The sequence below is a fragment of the Phyllopteryx taeniolatus genome, chromosome 12 (genome assembly GCF_024500385.1).
Source record: "Phyllopteryx taeniolatus isolate TA_2022b chromosome 12, UOR_Ptae_1.2, whole genome shotgun sequence".
NCBI classification, from domain to species: domain Eukaryota; kingdom Metazoa; phylum Chordata; class Actinopteri; order Syngnathiformes; family Syngnathidae; genus Phyllopteryx; species Phyllopteryx taeniolatus.
The window spans coordinates 5,840,609-5,861,160 of NC_084513.1; the positions used below are offsets into that span (position 1 = coordinate 5,840,609).

The 20,552-nt window shown below is 39.5% G+C and overlaps 1 protein-coding gene across 3 annotated transcripts in view; it reads right to left on the reverse strand.

Moving 5' to 3' along the window:
- The window catches only part of wnt6b (wingless-type MMTV integration site family, member 6b), a 51,502-nt gene that overhangs the window by 7,287 nt on the left and 23,663 nt on the right, over nt 1-20,552 (reverse strand). For all 3 annotated transcript variants that reach the window (XM_061792390.1, XM_061792387.1, XM_061792388.1), the window contains one exon: nt 4,051-4,352. In XM_061792390.1, the coding sequence (XP_061648374.1) occupies nt 4,051-4,352 (302 nt within the window). The remainder of the gene's footprint in view (nt 1-4,050; nt 4,353-20,552) is intronic.

Genomic DNA, 20,552 nt, shown 5'->3' on the forward strand with positions numbered 1-20,552 from the left:
TGAGTCTTGTTAGAATATCGGTTTACAGCACTACACGAACATGGCCGGGGGCGATCTGTTTCTCCTTTGAATGTTTGCGGAATGATGGAACATTCCACAGGACAAGCAGTGCCTTGGGAGTGAATCTCTTGAAAAATACTGTGAAATATTAAATCTGCACAGCAGCGTGAGTATTTAAATGAAGTGTATCAGGTACACCTATATACTGTAATAATACAGTATCTAACACCAAGAACTGTATACAAAATTGGGCCGTTTAAGGGCGACGCAGCCAAACTTGACTGAACAGTGTGTGGTGTTTGGCAGCTAGTTTTCATGAGTGGCTAACTGTTAGCCACTAGTTTTGCTTCGATTAAAAATTTTAATCGCAGGTGAATGGAATCGCAACGTCGCATATGTAATGGCCATTCAAAAATGCCATGTCGTATCCAGAGGTGGGTAGTAACGCATTACATTTATACCGTTACATTTACTCAAGTAACATTTTCCATAAACGGTACTTGTCAGAGTACTTTAAATGCACCGTACTTTTTAGTTTTACTTGAGTAGCTATGTGAAGAATGATCGATACTTTTACTCCATTACAATGATCGACATGCCGTTCGCTAGTTTTATTTATTCATTCTTGCGTGCGCGCGTCTATTTTTAGACTCCATCTTTGACTTCCGCATAGGGTGCCCGTTGCGCCAATCAAACAGGAGCACTAATGTCGTTTGACTCCAATTCACCAATCAGACGACACAAGGCAGTCACATGACCGTGCACGTAGCCTTCGCGAGCAAATCAAAATGACTCATTTTGGGGAAACAAAAAAACAGCCGCGCGACTATTTATTTTGCAGACTCCAAAAAACAACAGCTTTGTCATGCAGGTCTTAAATTGTGACAGCCCAAACTTGGATATTTCAGCCCGCTTCTAACTTGAGAAACGTTGCCGATGTTTCTATTGTTGTTTTGGCAGTGGATATGGCAAAATTATCACTATCGCTATGGTGTCGTACACGCACACACAATAAATAAGTCTGTCCAGCAAAAAGCTTCTTCATGAAGTAATTTAAGCGAATAACATCAATTATGTTTCTCAAGGGCCCGATGTGTGTGTTTTTGGGCAGTTAAAAATTCAAATGGTGCTAGATTTGTGTCGAGTCTCATATATTATTATTATTATTTTTTAAATTTTATTTGATGTTCATGCTCCGATTAAAATAAATAAATAAATCAGAAGTTACTCACAAGTTACTCTATAGTAGTTTTTTCATTGAGTACTATCTTACTCTTACTCAAGTAAATATTTGGATGACTATTTTTTACTTTTACTTGAGTCATATTATTCTAAAGTAACATTACTCTTGAGTACAATATTTGGCTACTCTACCCACCTCCGGTTGTATCACATGTGCTATTCCTACCGAAATAAATTTTTCTGGAGAGAAAGCGAGATTCAGCTGGCTGCAAGATATACCAAAAATGTAGAATACAGGTGATATAAAGAGTTACAATGTAAAAATCTAAATTTTTTGTGAATTTGGTAAAATTATTGCTTTTATTTTCTGGTTTCCAGGTTAAAGCTAATAATTTTTCCATCCATCCATTTTCTGAGCCGCTTATCCTCACAAGGGTCGTGGGAGTGCTGGAGCCTATCGCAGCTGTCATCGGGCAGGAGGCGGGGTACACCCCGAACTAGTTGCCAGCGAATCTCATGGCACATATGAACAAACAACCAGTCGCACTCACATTCACACCTACGGGCAATTTAGAGTCTTCAATCAACCTACCACGCATGGTTTTGGAATGTGGGAGGAAACCGGAGTGCCCGGAGGAAACCCACACAGGCACGGGGAGAACATGCAAACTCCACACGTCTCTGTGACGTCTCCTGGAGACTAGCCAGGGTGCCAAGGAGTCACGGTGAAATGGAACGAATGTTTGATTTCATTGGGGACCTTTTGGGGACTCCTCTATATGTTAACTATAGAGAAAAAGCTTAATGTAGCTTATGTCACAAAACTGTAATCAATTGTCCCCAAAATTTATGTGGACATCTCTAATTATGCTCACTTCAACCTCTACAAATATCATACCGATCGCCCCAATATTTTTTTATTTTTTAGGGGACGTTAAGCGCTTTCCTCATATGCTCACTATTTAGAATACACTGTACTGTATACACTGTACTGTATATAGGCCTATATCAGCAAATTGGTTGTCACCTTGTCTGGAGACATTTCTCAGACATCTTCCTAGTGAGAGTGCAAGCAATATTTTGGTCTCCCGGGAACCAGAGTCGCTGCGGCTGATAAACCTCGGCAGTCTCTGTGACTTCTCCGCCAGTGCGATAGGCCCTCAAGAGGCTAATTTGGAAAAAAATATAACTCTGTGGACGACTGGTGAAGGCATCTGCCTCACAGTTCAATCCCCGGCCCCGCCTGTGTGGAGTTTGCATGTTCTCCCCGTGCCTGGGTGGGTTTTCTCCCGACACTCCGGTTTCCTCCCATATCCCAAAAACATGCATGGTAGGTTAATTGACAACTCTAAATTGCCCGTAGGTGTGAATGTGAGTGCGAATGGTTGTTTGTTTGAATGTGCCCTGCGATTGGCTGGCAACCAGTTCAGGGTGTACCCCGCCTCCTGCCCGATGGTAGCTGGGATAGGCTCCAGCACGCCCGCGACCGTCGTGAGGAGAAGCAGCTCAGAAAATGAATGGATGGATGGATGGATATAACACTTACTGAAAAAAGCTTTCAAGGAGGTTTTTGATTTTCATTGCAAAAGCAGACAATTTTACGGAGCCCCCCTGGTGCCAAGGTATGAGAAAAATAAAATTCATTGATAATCTGTTCCCTCAGTTTAGTAATCCGTTCCCTCAGTTTAGTAAACTGTACCCTCAGTTTACTAATCCGTACCCTCAGTTTAGTAATCCGTACCCTCAGTTTAGTAAACTGTACCCTCAGTTTAGTAATCCGTACCCTCAGTTTAGTACTGTGTTTAGGAAACACGCAGGCTAATTGTAGCCAGTCCTGGTAGTACTGCTATATAATGATCAACCCCCTCGAACTACAGCAATATTGCCTTTCAGTTGAAAAAATGGGATGCAGGATATATCACGACATGACAATTTATACACAGAATTCACACGAGTAAGAATATAACATACAAATAGAATTTACTTCACTTGACAGATATACGTAGGTATACGGAGCCCCAGACATTTGCTAAACTGAGGGAACGGATTACTAAACTGAGGGTACAGTTTACTAAACTGAGGGTACGGATTACTAAACTGAGGGTACAGTTTACTAAACTGAGGGTACAGTTTACTAAACTGAGGGAACAAATTACTAAACTGAGGGTACAGTTTAGTAAACTGAGGGTACGGATTACTAAACTGAGGGTACAGTTTACTAAACTGAGGGAACGGATTACTAAACTGAGGGTACAGTTTAGTAAACTGAGGGTACAGATTACTAAAATGAGGGTACAGTTTACTAAACTGAGGTAACAGATTATCAATTAATTTTATTTTTCTCATACCTTGGCACCAGGGGGGCTCCGTACAATTTCAATAATTAGTAAAGTAAAAAACATTCACATAACTATAAAACTATAGAAGTTTTCAACTTTGGAGTTTTACAATGGATTTCTTTGTTTTTTTGCAGCGTTAGAAAATGCAACATCGAACTATGCGGTGATAGGCAGTCTACTTGTAGGTATGGCTCTATTTTTGTCTAGATAGTGCTTGTTGGCATTTGATCTTGAATCAGCGCTTTTGTTTTTTGTTTTTTTTTGCAATTGTCCTGTTTAGTCGCTTTGGGCCGAGTCACTCGGCGTCAGGCCTTAGTTTTGACTGACACTATCAGGTAAAGGGGATCCTGGGATTACAAAATTAATGACATATACAGTATGAAACACGTCACGGTTCTATACCGACACTATCAAAATTGAGCATTATTGTCTTTAAAAAGGCAGAATGTTTGATACAGCCCTTGTATTGGATGCCATTTGTTTGTGTACTGTATCTGTACAGGTGTATTATATATTGAAGCATTTTTACCAGTCGCCCAGCTTCATTGTTGTGCAGATCAATTAACGTCCTGATATCGCTCTTGCCTCGTCTCCTCTTGGCATCCATAAACTGTTTGGACTTCTCATAACCAAACTCCACGTCGTCTCCGCAGCCGCCCCACTCCCACTTGACTCCGTCACCAGAGGAGGACGACAGAGGTTTCGGGGGGGCTCTGTTCCTGGTGGCTTCGCAGCCACACTGCAGCAGGTCTCCCATACTGCACGCCTGCGTCACCCCGTGGGTCACACCGGCTGCCGTGATGGCATAGACAAACGCCGTCTCTCGGATATCTGAAACGCAGACGAGAGGGAGGTTCATTCGGTTCAACCTGCACAAATAGTCACCAGAATGCGTAAGTAAAGTTCTGATATGATTACGATAATTTTGATATTGATCTTGTATTAATTAGTACATTTAGAGCAATAGCCAGTTATCTACAAGACAGTTAACTCACTGACTTGCCAGCCATTTTCAAAGCAGAGTTCCTCATATTGCCAGCCATTTTAGAGCATTTTGACTGCTCTTTAAGACCTACAGAATATTGTGTTCTGCCACAATATAATGAATTATTTACAGTTAAACAACTATGAAACACCATTTTGGGGGGTCCTCAAGCACCCCTAAATTGAATCCCAGCACCCCTAAACTTTTCTACTGTATATCCTTTTCAAACAAGAAAAGTGTATACCCAACTTACAACTAGCTGTGAGCAATGCTGACTCATATGAGGGTGCGTTAGGGACAGTTAGGATTAGCTCTCACACTTACTATTCAAATGCACCTGACTGAAAGGTTCTCATACACAAAACTGAAATGTTTTCGCTCATAAACACTACTCAAACGCAATTACACGCACCTGTCAGACACTCTTATACACACTACTCCTTCTTACGCTCTTATACACACTTTTATATGCAATAGTCAAACACTTTTGTAGGCACTACTCAAACACTTTTATATGCCCTTGTCAAATATGCTTATCCGCACTTGTCAAATGCATAATAATACTAATATAACTATGCTAATATAAATAACATTCATACACACATATAAACCACGTTCATACACTCAAACAGTGTCAGACAGTGTGTCTACATCCAGGTGAAATAAGCATGACTAATCAAATGTGAAATGCAATCGCACAACACAGTGAAATGCAATCATCAAATTTACTGAAATCCTTTCACACATCGATCTGAAATGCATTCATACATACTCCTGGAAATGATTTGCCTGATGATTTTTTTTCAGAGATTTATTTCATTCTAAGATAGATAGATAGATAGATAGATAGATAGATAGATAGATAGATAGATAGATAGATAGATAGATAGATAGATAGATAGATATAATCATTTTAATCTAAAATTCAGCAGCATAGAGGGGTAGTGGTGAGCACTTGGGTCCTGGGTTCAAATCTTGGTTGAGCCCTTTTTGTGTGGGGTTTGCATGTTTAGTTCAATGAAGACTAAATTGACCATGGATGTGAATGTGATGTGAATGGTCATTTGTCCATATGTGCCCTGCCAACCAATCAAGGGGTGTACCTCACCTCTCGCCCAAAGTCAGCTGGGATAAGCTCCAGATCACCTTATCGAGGACGAGCACAATAAAAATGGATGGATGGATGGATGTACAACCTTTCCAATATACTGTCACACCTGTCTGGCCATCAGTTTAGTCACTCTACTGTACATACTCTAGGCACAAGGATCAAAGAAACTTTCACACAATCATTAATACATTCTCAAACATCATTTGGATTTGCAGTGCTGAGAGGATATGACACACATACACACACACTCAGTTTTCAGACCACAGCTGCTGGTTTATTTCTGGTTCAGCGCTATACTGTCAAGGCTACAGGCAAGTCCGTCGACAACTGCAAATTGCCGTGTGTCCTCAGCCCCATTGCCATCATCAACACACTTTTATCTGTACTCATTTCTCTTGACGTGAAGAGCTGGGAAATAATCCGACAACTGGCCTTATGCGATTTCAATTTAAAGTTTCATTCACCATTGGTGGAATATTCTCTTTTTGACCGTTTCCTCACAGGAGTCTGAGCCTGGGCTTGTAATGTCTTCCAAACTATACCCACAGTATGTGCTGAGAATAGGGTTGTTCGATACCGCTTTTTTTTCATACCGATACCAGTATAAGTATTCACTCATGAGTACTCACCGATACCGAGTACTGATAACACTTGTACTTTTGATGCATAAAATTGCAGATTATTGTAAACAAAGACCTTTTTCTTTCTTTCTTTCTTTCTGACTGTTGTGCTCTCATCAGCGGTTAGGTTACCTAGTCAGTTAAACACAGAGTTCAAGAAATCCAGTTGAAGCCCGACCACAGTGTGAGAGTTGAACACAAAATATTCCAAAATATAGGTACATACAAGTAGAAAAAAGTAGGCAACAGATTAGTACAGCACACTGTATAATACACACAGGTAAGTAAACTAGCTATGTTGATTGCACTGCATTCAACGCAAAAAAATACACCTTATTAAGTCACTGAATAACAAAAGCATTCTCTTATTCTCAGTTGATGAAAGCAAATGTGTAAATGTATGCATGAAATACCGTAATGCAGAAATTCATCATACGACCCAAATTGAGTTGGCAAATTAATATATACATTCCAGTAGCAACACACTAATAATGCATTCTAAGCATGAATGTTGACATTTACACTTACACACATGGAGCCTTAATGCTCTTATGAGAGGAGGGAGAAGGATGCAATTCACACCGAAAAATGTTCTGTCAGCCATGCATGTCAGTATCGGTGTCTGGTATTGGCAGCCTTCACGAGTACCCGATACATTGAAATAAGGCCGATATCGGCCTGATACCACTCGTCCATCCTTTGCTGAGAATGAAGCGCTACAGACAATATTAATATTATGAGATATTATGATCAATTGTCTTGTGTCTTAACGACACCTATATTTCAGGCAAGAAAGCAAAATTAGCAATTTTTTCAACCACCGATTTCCACAAATTCCAACTTTTTCACGGCCAACTGCTGAATTTGCTGATATGGCAAAAATTCCCTGCGCGTCGCTCCTTGTCTAAGAAAAGCAACAATGCCAAACGAACATCATTCCTCTCGTTACTCGGATCATGTCAACACTTGTTCATGAAACATTGTGCCTCATCAAACCCTCATTCAGTCATCCTGTTATCATTCCCCTTAAGTTGTTCAGATAAGTGATGGAAGAACTGGCCTGAGTTCTGGATGGCCCTTTCGTCTTTGTTTACCCAAGAGGAGATTAAAATAGCATTATTCATGCGAATGGGCCTGGTCTGTATCAGATTAAGGGAGCTATTATAGAGCTGGCCAAATATACCGCACAATTGTCTTTTGCGTGATGGACTTGTCATTTACTTGCTACGCAATGACCATGCAGTTTTTAAAAAGGAAATAACTGTCATGTTTTGGTCACAATTCTGACTCTCATTCTCATTCCCATTTCATGTTGTCATCGTCAAAGCTATTTTGGATAACTGTTAAATTAGGATAGTGATTACATTAGGATAAGCGTTATGTTTGGGTAATGGCAACTTTTAGAATTTTAACATTTGTCCTCCAATCGATATGACGGTTGTGGTCTCCCCCATGGTACCCTGGTCAAACATACCAAAATCATTTTTACAGCTAATGTTGTCATTCATGCAGATTGTTTAATTAAGGCCCTAAGGGTGTATTTACACCACTTAGTAAAGATGGGATGATCAAGAGGATCCCTGTTTAACGCAGACCTACAAAAAAAATGACAAATATTGAAATATTCATACTATAAACAAACAGTGCAACACTTTTGTTTTCAGAGGAGGAAGTAAAAATAAGCAACTGAAATAATGTGGTTGCACAAGTGTGCACACTGTCAGTGCCTCTGATTAACCCCAAATAAAGTTCAGATGTTCCAGTGGGCTTCTCATGACATGACATGATTTTATTTGCTTTCTGGTAGAAGTCCAAGGTTTTGTGCTAACAATGACTGGTATTTGGAATTGTTCATAATTTCTTCCACCTTGCCTAAGGCCCCAGTTCCAGCTGAAGAGAACCAGCCCCAAAACATGATGCAGCCACCACCATGCTCTACTGTAGGCATGCTGTTCTTTTGGTGATGAGCAGTTTAAACATGCCTTTTGGAATTGTAGCCAAAAGGTTCAGCCTTGGTTTTATCAGAACATATCACATTTGCCCACGTGTTTTGGAGATTTTGTGAATTAGAAACAGTTCGAAATAGTAATCAGTGTTAGCACAAAAGCTTCAGAAAGCAAGGCCCACTAGAACATCTGAAATTTGTTTGGGGTAAATCAGATGCAGTTAGTAGCAGGTATATTTAAAATTTAAAAAGTGTGGATAATAATAAATAATAATGTATAACATCTGCACATTTGTGTACAATCCTATTTTATCTGCTCCAACCCTGACTCACTGCAATTTTTACAAGATCAATAAATGTCTGTAATCTGACTTCTGAAAATATCTGCAAACAAATACCTAAGACAATGAGTGCAATAAACGAGCCGTCAAAAATACAAGCCAAGTGTCCGAGAAGAACTTCCCTGAAGGCGTTGGGCTACGCATGCAGCGAGAAAGATGGACAGCCAGAAAACATTTCCTCGAGCCATGCCTGTCTCCACCGCTGAGGTGTGAAAAGTTCTAGAAAACAATTTCTCAATACTTGCTCAGCATCAAATCTTGCACCTTGCACCAAACATACCTTATGGAATTAAAAGCCAAAAAGTTTGGTTTCATCAGACCATAACACATTTCCCTACATGCATTTTAGAGATTTTAAATGTGTTTTTGTTTTTGTCAGAAAAGGCTTCCATCTTGCCTCCACAGTCCTGACATATGGAAAAGTCGGGAGATTGTCGTCATATGGACTAAAGAGCCAGAAATTCATGCAACCCCTTCAATGTTGCTGTCGGCCTCTTGGAAGCCTCCCTTCTTCTCGTCTTTTCATCAATTTTGAAGAAATGTCCAATTTTCCTTGATGTCACTCGTGTACCATATTGGTGATGACTGTCTTCACTGTTTTCAATTGTTTATTTAATGTCTTGGAAATACTTTTGTACCCTTCCCCTGACTGATACGTCTAAACAATGAGATGCTGTGGAAGCCGTGGCTTGTGCTGTAATATGTCACTACAAACAGTTTAGAGAAAGCCTACATGAAGAATTTTTTTTTCGGGTTAATCGGAGGCACTTTGAAATGGTGGCAGGTGTCTGCTAACTCCCATTTAGCATGAGTTTGGATGTGATTGGTTAATTTTGAACACAGCCACATCCCCAATTGTCTCATTCACTGGCGTGGACATTTATATTTGTCAACCAATGTATATCTTCGTCAAGTTTGTTTTAAAATGGGCAGGGGTGGAAGGGGTGTCTGTGAAATTCAGGTTTGTATACCACTGTAATGACTAAAAGAAGATGGTGCCATTGCAGATCAGCACAGCTTTTGAAAAGAAGATAAATAGGTTAGGGAGTGAATCTCAGCTTGTCATGTCGTTTATGAGGGACCGAAATGCCAAGACGTTGGAAGTCAAACATATAGGCACCTCTCACTGGAACGGAATAAATATTTGTGTGGCATAAACAGAGTATTTGTCGCGGTAGGTAGTAGAAAGTGTGTGTCACGATTATGAGAAAAGATTATGCCGTTCAGTTGTGCAGGTTGTATATAATTTTAAAATGTAATGAAAACTAACCAGTGAAAATCAGACATTGCTTTTGAATTGTGTTTCAAGTGAATTATTTTTAAAAAACAAAGTCGTGAAACAGGCCTGGACAAAAATTATGGTAATGAAGAAGACCTGTTGAGAGGTGCAGAAGTCTCATTGAAAGTTACATGAAACATTTGATTGCAGTGATAGCCTCAAAAGTTATGCAACAAAATATTAAGTGTACTATATTTTTTTTGCAGGCCTGTTTCATGAGTTTGTTTTTAAAATATTTCTGTTGAACCACAATTCAAAAGCAATGTCTGATTTCCATTGGTTAATTTTCATTTCATTTTTATTATTATTCCTTTTGACAGATTCAAGTTATTTCAATGACCGCTGTGGGTTTTTCTTTCATTAAGAGAGGGGTACCAACAATTTGTCCGTGTTATGTCGCAGACATTGACACAAATAAATCCCAGCATGTGGGGGTTATTGAGAAGTGATATCCTTTACTGCAACACACACACACACACACACACACACATCAGCAACAATTCCAGCCACATGTGACGACGATAGCTGGACATTGTCTACTGAATTTGAGGCATGAAAATTCCTGTTCATCTTTCACTTGCTATAAAACACCTGTTGCTTAACGTACTAATTCAAAATATGTTTATGTCATTTGCACTTGCTGTACAATCATACAATATACAGTATATATTAGTGGACAATAGTTACGTAAATAGCTACAGTACTCATTTGCTAATTACTATTTGTCACTACCTCGACCTTATACACTTTCCCAAATGTGCTTAACCCCCCCCCCCCCCCCCCCAAAAAAAGAATATATATATATATATATATTTATATATATATATACATGGTAGGAAGCATTTATGTTATTTCACTTACGAACCCAATATTGTCCAACAACATCACTACAGTTATGTTATGTACATTAGAAGCATTTGGGGTAAGAATGTATTCAGAAATTGTGTAACATTCCAGTAAGAATCTGAATGTGAACAACAACACTGTTGCTCCCCTTCTGAATGTGTAAATTTGCGAACAAAAGTGACACTTATTAACAAACACAATATGACATATCTAGCTTGTGGACTGACAGTGTGTGCGTTCGATAGATTTTGAGAATGGGTGTGTGCGTGTGTGTGTGTGTGTGTGTGTGTGTGCGCGCGCACGAGTCTACAGCCAAATTCAGTGACTTTTATGTCTAAAAGCTGGAAGATGATGAGCGTGCAGTCACCACCATCTTCCCTGCCAACTCCATATCTCATGATTCTGAGAATGGGATTCATTAGGAATGGTAACACACACACACACACACACAGACAAAATGGGTGGCGTGCAATGAGATCGGCACACACCAGTACGTTGTGATATCAATACCAGCTGTGCACCGCGCAACGCAGCGAATACAGAAACTTCATATGTGTATACATTTGCAAAGCATTGTTTTAGTTAAGACTTTGAACCATCACATATGGTTACATACTGGACAGGATGATGCGAGCATGATGTGATGCGTGGTGAGGGTGTAATGATGTCACATTAAAACGCAGGCAAAACATCCCAGTGTCGGTTCAAAGAATCTGGTGTGCGTTTGCGTGTCTGTGTGTTATCAGCGGTTATCTGGCGTCATTGCGACGTGCCGTTAGCTACCTAGCTGCATCTTGTCTGGATGCCACAACTGACAGAACAGCTTGATTTAAATTCCCAAGTGAGAAGGTGACACCCCCCATCGCCCCCGTCCACCGGCCAAGAGGAGCCTCATAAGCCTGTTAGCTCGCAAGTTAGCAGGTGGCTAGCACCTCGAGTCCGGTGGGCTCTATTTCAGCCACTGGAGGCTTTAAGCGGATATATTTTCTCGGCTCAAACATATAGTTATGTATAGGCATAAGAAAGTTACTAGAGGAAGTAGCATCCATTTTTTTTTCAGGTCGTAGTAGTGGCATTTGATTGACAGTTGACATTTCAGCGGGGGCATGGTTTCAGCAGATTCGGCATTCGCGAGTGGAGATGCCGCTTGATTTTTTTTTTTAGCATTCTGCAGCCTCATTTTACCTGTATACACTTGCTGCTTTTTTTTAATCATTGAAATTTGGTAGGGTTGTTAACAACACTACTCGTTGGTGTGTCAAATTTACAGTTTTCTCTTTAGAGAGTAGATCATCGCCCTGCAGCTGAACAGGACAGGTTTAAACAAAATAAATAATTAAAGTAGATTTTGCATGTAACTTTATTTCATTTCCATATTTATTTTTCAGATGATTTTTTTCCTTTGACTGTCCACATTTGAAAAGAGATACATGTGCTTTCTGGGTTTTACTTTGTCAAAATAGGCTTGTTCCTTTTTTGAGCCTCTGCCGATGACTACACGATGAAAAAAAAAAAAAAAGATGTAAACAGAGAGCGGTTAAGTCAACTGTGGTTGAGATCTTGATTGATTAATATCTTGGTGACATACAGCAAAAAAAAATACAATCTCTCATCCGTGAGAGATTGTTTTTGGATGTTTTCGGCTATGAGAATGAGTTGTTGTGAATGCCTTATATCTCGAGTCAGTCTACAAAGCATTAAATCTGAGAAAACACATACAGTAACGAGGAAGGTGCATTTTTTTCCAGTTGTTATCATTAGCTATGGTTTTTGTTATGTTGTTTTGTCTTGCTCATGCAGGACATGCTGTCAGTTCTGTCCTGATTATCCTATCAGAATTGAGCTTGCTGCAAAGCTGTGTCCAGTGTTTTCTTTCTTTCTTCTCAGTACGAGAACTACGCGAGTTAAAGTCACTATAAAGTAAAAATAGATGTGTCTAAATTTGACACACCACCGAGAAGAGTGTTGTTAACAACCCTGCCAAATTGTCAAGTATGTAAGAGTGCGGGTGTGGGACCGGGTTTCAGTCCGTCAGTGCTGTTTCCCGGTCTCGACGTCCTGCCTGCTCACTAAGATTTTAATGCATTACACACTCTCATCCCCTTCTTTTAATGCACTACATACACCTATCTCTGGAGAGCATCAGGTTCTGGGTGGGGGGGTTGGCTGTGGGGCAGCAGTGCCCGGCAGCCTCCAACAACCCCAACCCCTCCCCCCATCCTCATGGGCCACACCAGATTTTAATGCACCACACCACTCTAGGGCCACTCTTGGGCCAATGGACATGTCAGTTCAGCCCTGATTATCCTGTCAGAATTTAGCTTGCAGCAAAGCTGTGTCCAGTGTTTTTTTTCCCCTTCTCAGTACGAGAACTATGCAAGTTAAAGTCCCTATAAAGTAAAAATAGATTAAATTAAATTGTAAATTTAACACACCACAGAGAAGAGTGTTATTAACAACCCTGCCAAATTTGAGTTAATAAAGGAGGGAAACAATATTTGTGTACAGAAAAGGTTCTGTTTTTGTTGTGTCAAGTTATAAAAATGGCTATCGTATATAACTGACACTAATTTTGACTTTTTACTTTTGCGCTCAAGTACATTTCGGTTTGAACTGGAGTTGATCCAGTTCTTCTACTTTTACTGTATCAGACGTTTTTTTACCCAAGTACTTGTACTTCTACTTAAGTACAGAGTACTTTTGCCACCTCTTCTAATATTAGTCAAACAATGGCCGTTATTTTGTCTCATTTATCAGCAAATCATCCCAAGCGTAACAATAAAGCGCTCGGTTGTCAGAGCTTGTTGTGCTCCGTGGAAGCTATCAAAAAGTTGGAAGATACAAAGTGCCTTGTTTCATATTTTCCTTGGAGACATGAATTCCAAACAAATTCTCTGCCACAGCGGGTGTCTGGGCCTGTCTACGTCTGCTTCTAATTCCACAGGGCCCTTCTGCGGGAATTAGCGCATATTCTTTCAATCTTCTGACTTTTAGGCAATGGTACCGGGAGGTCTGGGATGTCAAAACATGAATTACGGAGGCTGACATAATACAAATGTGTTAACTGTATTTTTCTTTGCTTTGGAGAATTATTTGGTGACACGTAATGGGTGGCAGACTCACATCATCCACCAAAATAGATAGGACTTACTGAAAGTGCATTTATCCAATTTGGCGATCCATTTGTATTGTTTCAAGAAAGACATGCCCAATTTTATTGGATAGGTCTTTGGGTTAATAGTGTGTGGAAATTGCGGTGGCTTACGTTAGCCTCAGGTAGGCTAAATTTATTCGTCATACTCGCAATGATTTTTGCTTTTCCAACTCTGTTTGATTTATTCCCCTAAAACAGCTGCACCTAATATATTTCTGATGAAAGTAATTGATGACAAATGAAACTTTTCCCAAGCGACAGGCAAATGTCGATACCTACCGCGCGCATCTCAATCATGCCAAAATCAAATAATATCAACATGGGAAACGCATTTATCTCTCTCTCTCTCTCTCTCTCTCTCCGAGCAGATGTTTTTCCAACATGATATATCGCCTGAATCATATTTTCTTATTGTGTTGTATGGGCTGATGTAAGTGTAATGTGTGACACTAAAATGTTTTCACAATCCTTGATCAACACATACTGTTTGAGTATAAAATGTTTATTTTCTGTGTATTTTGGTACTGGATCATTATAACTTTGACATTTTAGAGTTTTTTTCAACAAAATATGTTTTGTTCCTTTTTTTGGGGGGGGGGGGGGGGCGTAATCCATGCCACATCTCAACTGCATTACTGTACTTTACTTTGGAGTCAGCGAGTTCGCCCTCAAACAACTGCAGTTGGTTCAAAATGCTGCCGCTCACCTCTTAACCGGAACACCTACGAGGGAGTATAAACAATAACTCATATTCTAGCTTCCATCAAGTTCATTTTAAGACCCTTTTATTTGTCTTCAAATCTCTAAATGGTTTCACCCCGAATTACCTCGCTAAAAGGCTCCATCCCTATGCCTATGCCTGGAACGATCTCTCAGGGCACATCAAACAAGCACCCCTGAGCCGCTGTTCACATATTTATGGATGAAATATGTCTGATCTACCCATCATGTCCGCGGAGGTCATTTATTTGTCTGTCTACTCTGAGAGGAGGTGAGCTAGACCCAGTTTTGGTACTTTCGTGGACCGGTCTACGCCAACACCTTTAAAATGGGACGTCTGCATTGATATGGGCGTCACCACATCAGGCTTCAATCCTGTCCAATCAAAGGTTAAAGGTTATGGCATACCCTTTAAAAAGTGGCGCAAACAATCTCGCATGGTGAACTCATATATGCAGAAGAAGTCTCAACGATCCATGTGAAGCTGAAGCATTCCACCTTAGCGGTATACCCTTATTAAATACAGAATGAGGTGGTGAAAAATTGAGCTCATTGAGCTAAATAATTTGGAATTGCTAAGCAATCGTGACGTGACATGCAGTCGCCAAACACCGAAATAAGTGATCGGGTGATACTTGTCACATAGGTCTGGCTTGAATGGCATTATAACAGAGAGTAACCAAATTTGAAGAGCATAATAGTAAGCAAATGAATAAGTGTCTGGAGAGAAAATAACACGCTGCCTTTGACAGCCACACAGGACGCCATCTGAAACATCACTGCATACGTTACCGGAAAACAAGGGCCAATAAGGTTAAAAGTATAGTATTATTAAAAAATATATTTATAAGATTACTTTTATCAGTCTCATAATGGGGAAAATTGCATCATTTCAGTAGAAATCGTGGATACAGGAAATAAAAATGGCATGTGAAGAGAAGAAGTACATTGCACAAAATAGATTATCCAATCCAAACTATCAGCAATGTTATTTGTTTGTTTACAAAATAGAGTGCTAAATTTGAATTACTATTCAGATCTGAGTAATCTGATTGAACAGACTTGCTTTTTTACTATGGTTGAAAACAGAATAGGTAAAAGCGAATTAATCCATAGAGAGATTTTTGACGATGGCACGTCGAAATCCCATTCAAAAAACAAACTGAAGCCGCAATTAATGATTACGATTACAGAGTAATAATCATTATGTTGTACAATTAACAAAATGAAGTTTTATTTTAACCCTATTACATAATATATTGCAGTAACTGTCCCGTGATAATGTTTTTGAAATTTGAAAAAATATGGAAATCCAGACAAATTTGGATAAATAAATAGGGAATTCCTATGGTTTGGCAGCTCTGGCACCCTCACTCTTCATTTTTAAAACCCTTTTTTATTCCTGGCTTTCCTTTAGTGTTTTATTTATTTTTATTGTTTTGACTTTGTTATTGTTTGTAAATTATGTTATGTTCAATTAACTCATGTTTAATTTGTACATGTTTCAGCTGTAGTTGTTTTTAAATGTGCTCTATAAATACAATTGAATGACATTTTTTTTGTTATGTTGTATTTACATTACCTACATGACACATTTTACTTGTGTTTGTTGAGTATTCTGTCACTATTTTATTCAAATGATCCATCCATCCATTTTGTAGCGTTATCCTGTTCAAGGTCGCGCGAGAGGGTGAAAGGCGGACCACACCCTGGATTGGTCGCGAGTCAATCAGAGGTCACATATCGAGACAGGCAACTATTCACATTCCAAATTCAATGAACCTAACATGCATGTTTTTGGACTATGGAAGGAAAACAGAGAAAACCCACACAAGCATGGGGAGAACATGCAAAATCCACACAGGAGGGCCTGAGCAGAGATTGGAACCCTCACTCTGCGGGAGCTGTGAAACATTATGTATTTTTTTTTTTTTTTAATGAGTCGGCGGGTGCACAGCAATTTTTGGGGGCAGGTGCTCAGGCCAAAAATGGGCACCCATTGCCAAAATTATTCATACACAAAAAAACAAAAAACAAAAAAACAGTAGTAAGTGTTTAAATTATGAATTTTATGAACATAATTATTATGAACACAAGCAACACAGTCAATCCATCCACCCATTTTCTTTACCACTTATCCTCACTAGGATTGGGGGCAGCTGGAGCCTATCCCAGCTATCTTCGGGCGGGAGGCGGGGTACACCCTGAACCGGTCGCCAGCCAATCACAGGGCAAATAGAAACAAACAACCATTCCTACTCACATTCACACCTATGGGCAATTTAGAGTCTTCACTCAACCTACCATGCATGTTTTTGGTATGTGGGAGGAAACCGGAGTACCCGGAGAAAACCCACCCAGGCACGGGGAAAAAACATGCAAACTCCACACAGGCGGGATGGGATTTGAACCCCGGTTCCCAGAACTGTGAAGCAGATTAGCTAACCATTTGGTCACCGTGCTGGCCAACGCAGTCAATAATACCACTATTAACAAAGGAGATGTAGGGAGGCTACAGTGGATATAAAAACAAACCTCTGTTCAAAAGGCACGATTATGTGAATTACAAAAATGTCGGAGATAAAAGATACATCTTTTTAAATAGTTTTTAAACTTTAATCCCACTATTAGTTAAGCGTTAACCTGTAAAACTCAATTGAAAAAATACATGTATATTAAAGGTACATATTTTACCAAACCAACTTTTCTAGTATTTGGGATGTAATATTGTCTCTGTGGTGCCTCAGTAAACATGTGAAATATGAATTAAAATCGTCCACGCATTCCTGAGTTCCAGACGCTTGGAGGCCTGAAATCAGGTCATTTGAATTTCTCGAGCTTATCTACGTCAATAGCGAAGAACTCCGCTTACCTCTCCACTCCTGAGTCAGCGCTGTCTACGTAACAAACGTGTGCTCTCACGAGTGGGTCTTCTACACAGAGGCAACCAATCAGAGGAAAAGGGGCGGTCTTCGCCAAATATGGTCAAAGCAGATAGAAAATTGGTTCAAACAGAAGGAACTGTCAGAGGGACCTTTTCTGGACAGTAGTACGACAAAACCAAGGTGCTTTTTTAAAAAAATGAAATTGGCACTTTTATACTAAGTCCATGTTAGAGAGTCACTCTAAGGAGGTCTATATTGGCAAAATATGGGACCTTTAAAAAATAAACTGCAGCAAAAAAGGGACTTTTTTCATCCAGGGCGAAGAGGCAGGTGCTGGAGCATAGCTAGTGGCTATGTGTGCCTGATAACGAGGGAAAGTAAGTTCAATACATTTGAGCAAGCCTATTTTATTAAAAATGGATTGCTGAAATGCTTCGGTGCAGAAGGAAACGAATCGCCACGAAGGTAAGTTGCGTACATATGAATTTTCACCTATTACGCTGCTTCGTCAGCTCATCGTTTTATTTATTGCATCCCTCATGCCTCTAAGACCTTTGAGAAAGTGTTTGGGAAGATGATGTAACCACAAACGTTTTCTTTTGTGACATATTAACCATTTAATAAATGGAAATGGAATAAAATAGCTTTTTTCTTCTTTTTTTTTTGCGTATTCAATTAATGTTTGAACAGCAATGGTGTGGACAGGTTTTGTCAGCCCAGGAGTAGAGTGGATTTAATGCTAGTTTATACAAAAGTTTAAAAAAATAAAAATAAAAATGAACCCTTAGAACATCCTGCAAGCTGTAAAAGGTTTATGTCCAGGGGAGACATCATAGACTGCCATGAAAAGTAATGTTGTGAAATCAATTAAAACTATTATTGTTGTGAATACACTCCTTACACACACAAAAGCACACTCACATTCACACAGCTTGTTGGCATGTCGTCAAAACATCTAACACTAACCGAGGTTTAGATGGATAGCCTGGAGATATTTTCACAGAGGGAGATGAGAGTGATGTTTCAATCATTCATCTTTGTGTAACCCTCCAACGGCTCGAGCAAAAGAATTAGCGCGAAAGCAAAACAGTGTGCGCATCATTGCAATTGTTTGCGCGGTAGAATTTGGCAAAACACCCAGAGAAAAATAAATAAAGGTTAAACGGCTCAATAATATTGATGATAAACATAACATATGGGTAGAGACAGAGCAAACACGTTGTGATAGTTTGTTTTGACTTCGGTGTGGTGAAACAGCAGTTATTCTAGCAGCAACAAAACTTAAGTGGAAGAAACAAGCGCAAAAGGTGAACAGAGGCAAATGTCAATAAGCAAGTTAAATACACTTTTTACTATCAAATAACAGCTAGTACAAGGTCTCCTGATAAGAAAATAATTCATACACTATTACATCCACATAAATTCCCTGCCAGCTGTTTTCATACTCTCTTCTTTCACCAGAAACATGTCTAATGTTTTCCTTTTCTTTAGTAATCAGCAAAAGAACATGGGTAGGTGTCTGACCAAAAAGTGCACAAAACAAGCTTTTTGTGAAAAGAAACATGTCAAGCAGAATAACGATTTTTCAGCATACTAAATTAACGATTGAACATAATGTTGGGGTCCTATAGCTCTTTTTTTTTTTATGTCAGAGAGGAAAGAAACGGTGTATGATTGTTTGGGTTCATGAGGCTTGCAAGGATGGGTGTGTCACTCTCTGTCATGTTTGCATCATTTTAATCATGACACCCTAACTAACTGGTGCTTTTTCGGCATGTTAAATTAGTGATTGACCATTATTTTGTTGAGCTAGCTGTTGTTCATATGAGATAGCCATTGTTCATATGGTAGTGCAATGTTACAGTATATGACAGCAATATCAGGTATAATATCAACTTGAACAAAACACTGCTTTCATTTTCTTGCGCTAAAAACTACATAAAATCAACTTGTTAATGAAATAAGGACCATTAAGACCTCATATTCCCTTTAAGTTTGTCCCTTCAATGTAGCTGTAGATCTCCATCCTTCCCCTTTCCCCAAGTGTAATCTGTTGCATCCGTTCATTGCATTCTGAACTATAATGTACATTAAATGCAGGCATGAAATCGTTTCCCAGACAAGAAGATATAACACTCTAGGCTGCCCTGTTTGGTCTTTGAAGGGTTATAATTTACCGTATCACTGGCGCTGGTGTCTTTTTTTTTTTTTTTTCCCTTGAGTTTGTTGTCACACTTCTGTCGGGCCAATTATAAATTACTCGTGCACTCACTGTAGTAGTCTCGCCACCCTGCACTATTTGCATATTTGTTGTTGACCAATACTGGCCACTCATGTCCCTGAGTAGCATCTGCAACATTTGCACAATCGACTGACTGAGTAGCATCAGCAACATTGTCCGAGATAATCGCACTACTAGTCACTTTAAAGCGCATACCTGTACATTTCTTGAAGTCTCGGCGCCCTTTGCACAGTGGTCATTGCACCGGACTACTGTTCTATTAGTCATTTCAAACTGCTCTAATTGCTAGAGGACTCAGCATCTATTTGCACAATTGTCAAACAATAAATACATAAATTTACCATTACCAGAGTACTAGCAACCTCTTATTACTCAGTGACTGTTTTTTTTTTCTTCCAATGTCTTTATGTCTCAAAGGTATTCTCTGTCAATTGACTGTCTGTTATCGTACTAGAGCGGTTCCAACTACCGGAGACAAATTCCTTGTGCGTTTTTGACAGCTAGGTAGCCAACATTCGTTGTTTAATTCTTTTTTTACGTGACAGTTTTCCAGTAAACTACAGCTGGGAGTGACGAATAAAATCCTCTTATTTCGAGAATGTTTTGCTATCTGTCAAACTATTCACAGTATGATGCGCACAATGCATGTTGGGTGCCTTAGTTCTTTTGCCTCTGTCATCGCAGGACCTTGCGATGTGACTATTGCATATGGGCACATCGCGATGACGATGCTCAAACAATTCATCGTGCAGCCCTCATCATACACTTTCTACTACCTATCATGACACATACTGTTTACATACTTTACCGAGTGTCAGGTGCCGATTGTCATCCGAATTCCAACGTGTTGGTATTTCTCTCCCTCATAATCAATGTGACAAGCCAAGAAGAATTTCCTAGTCT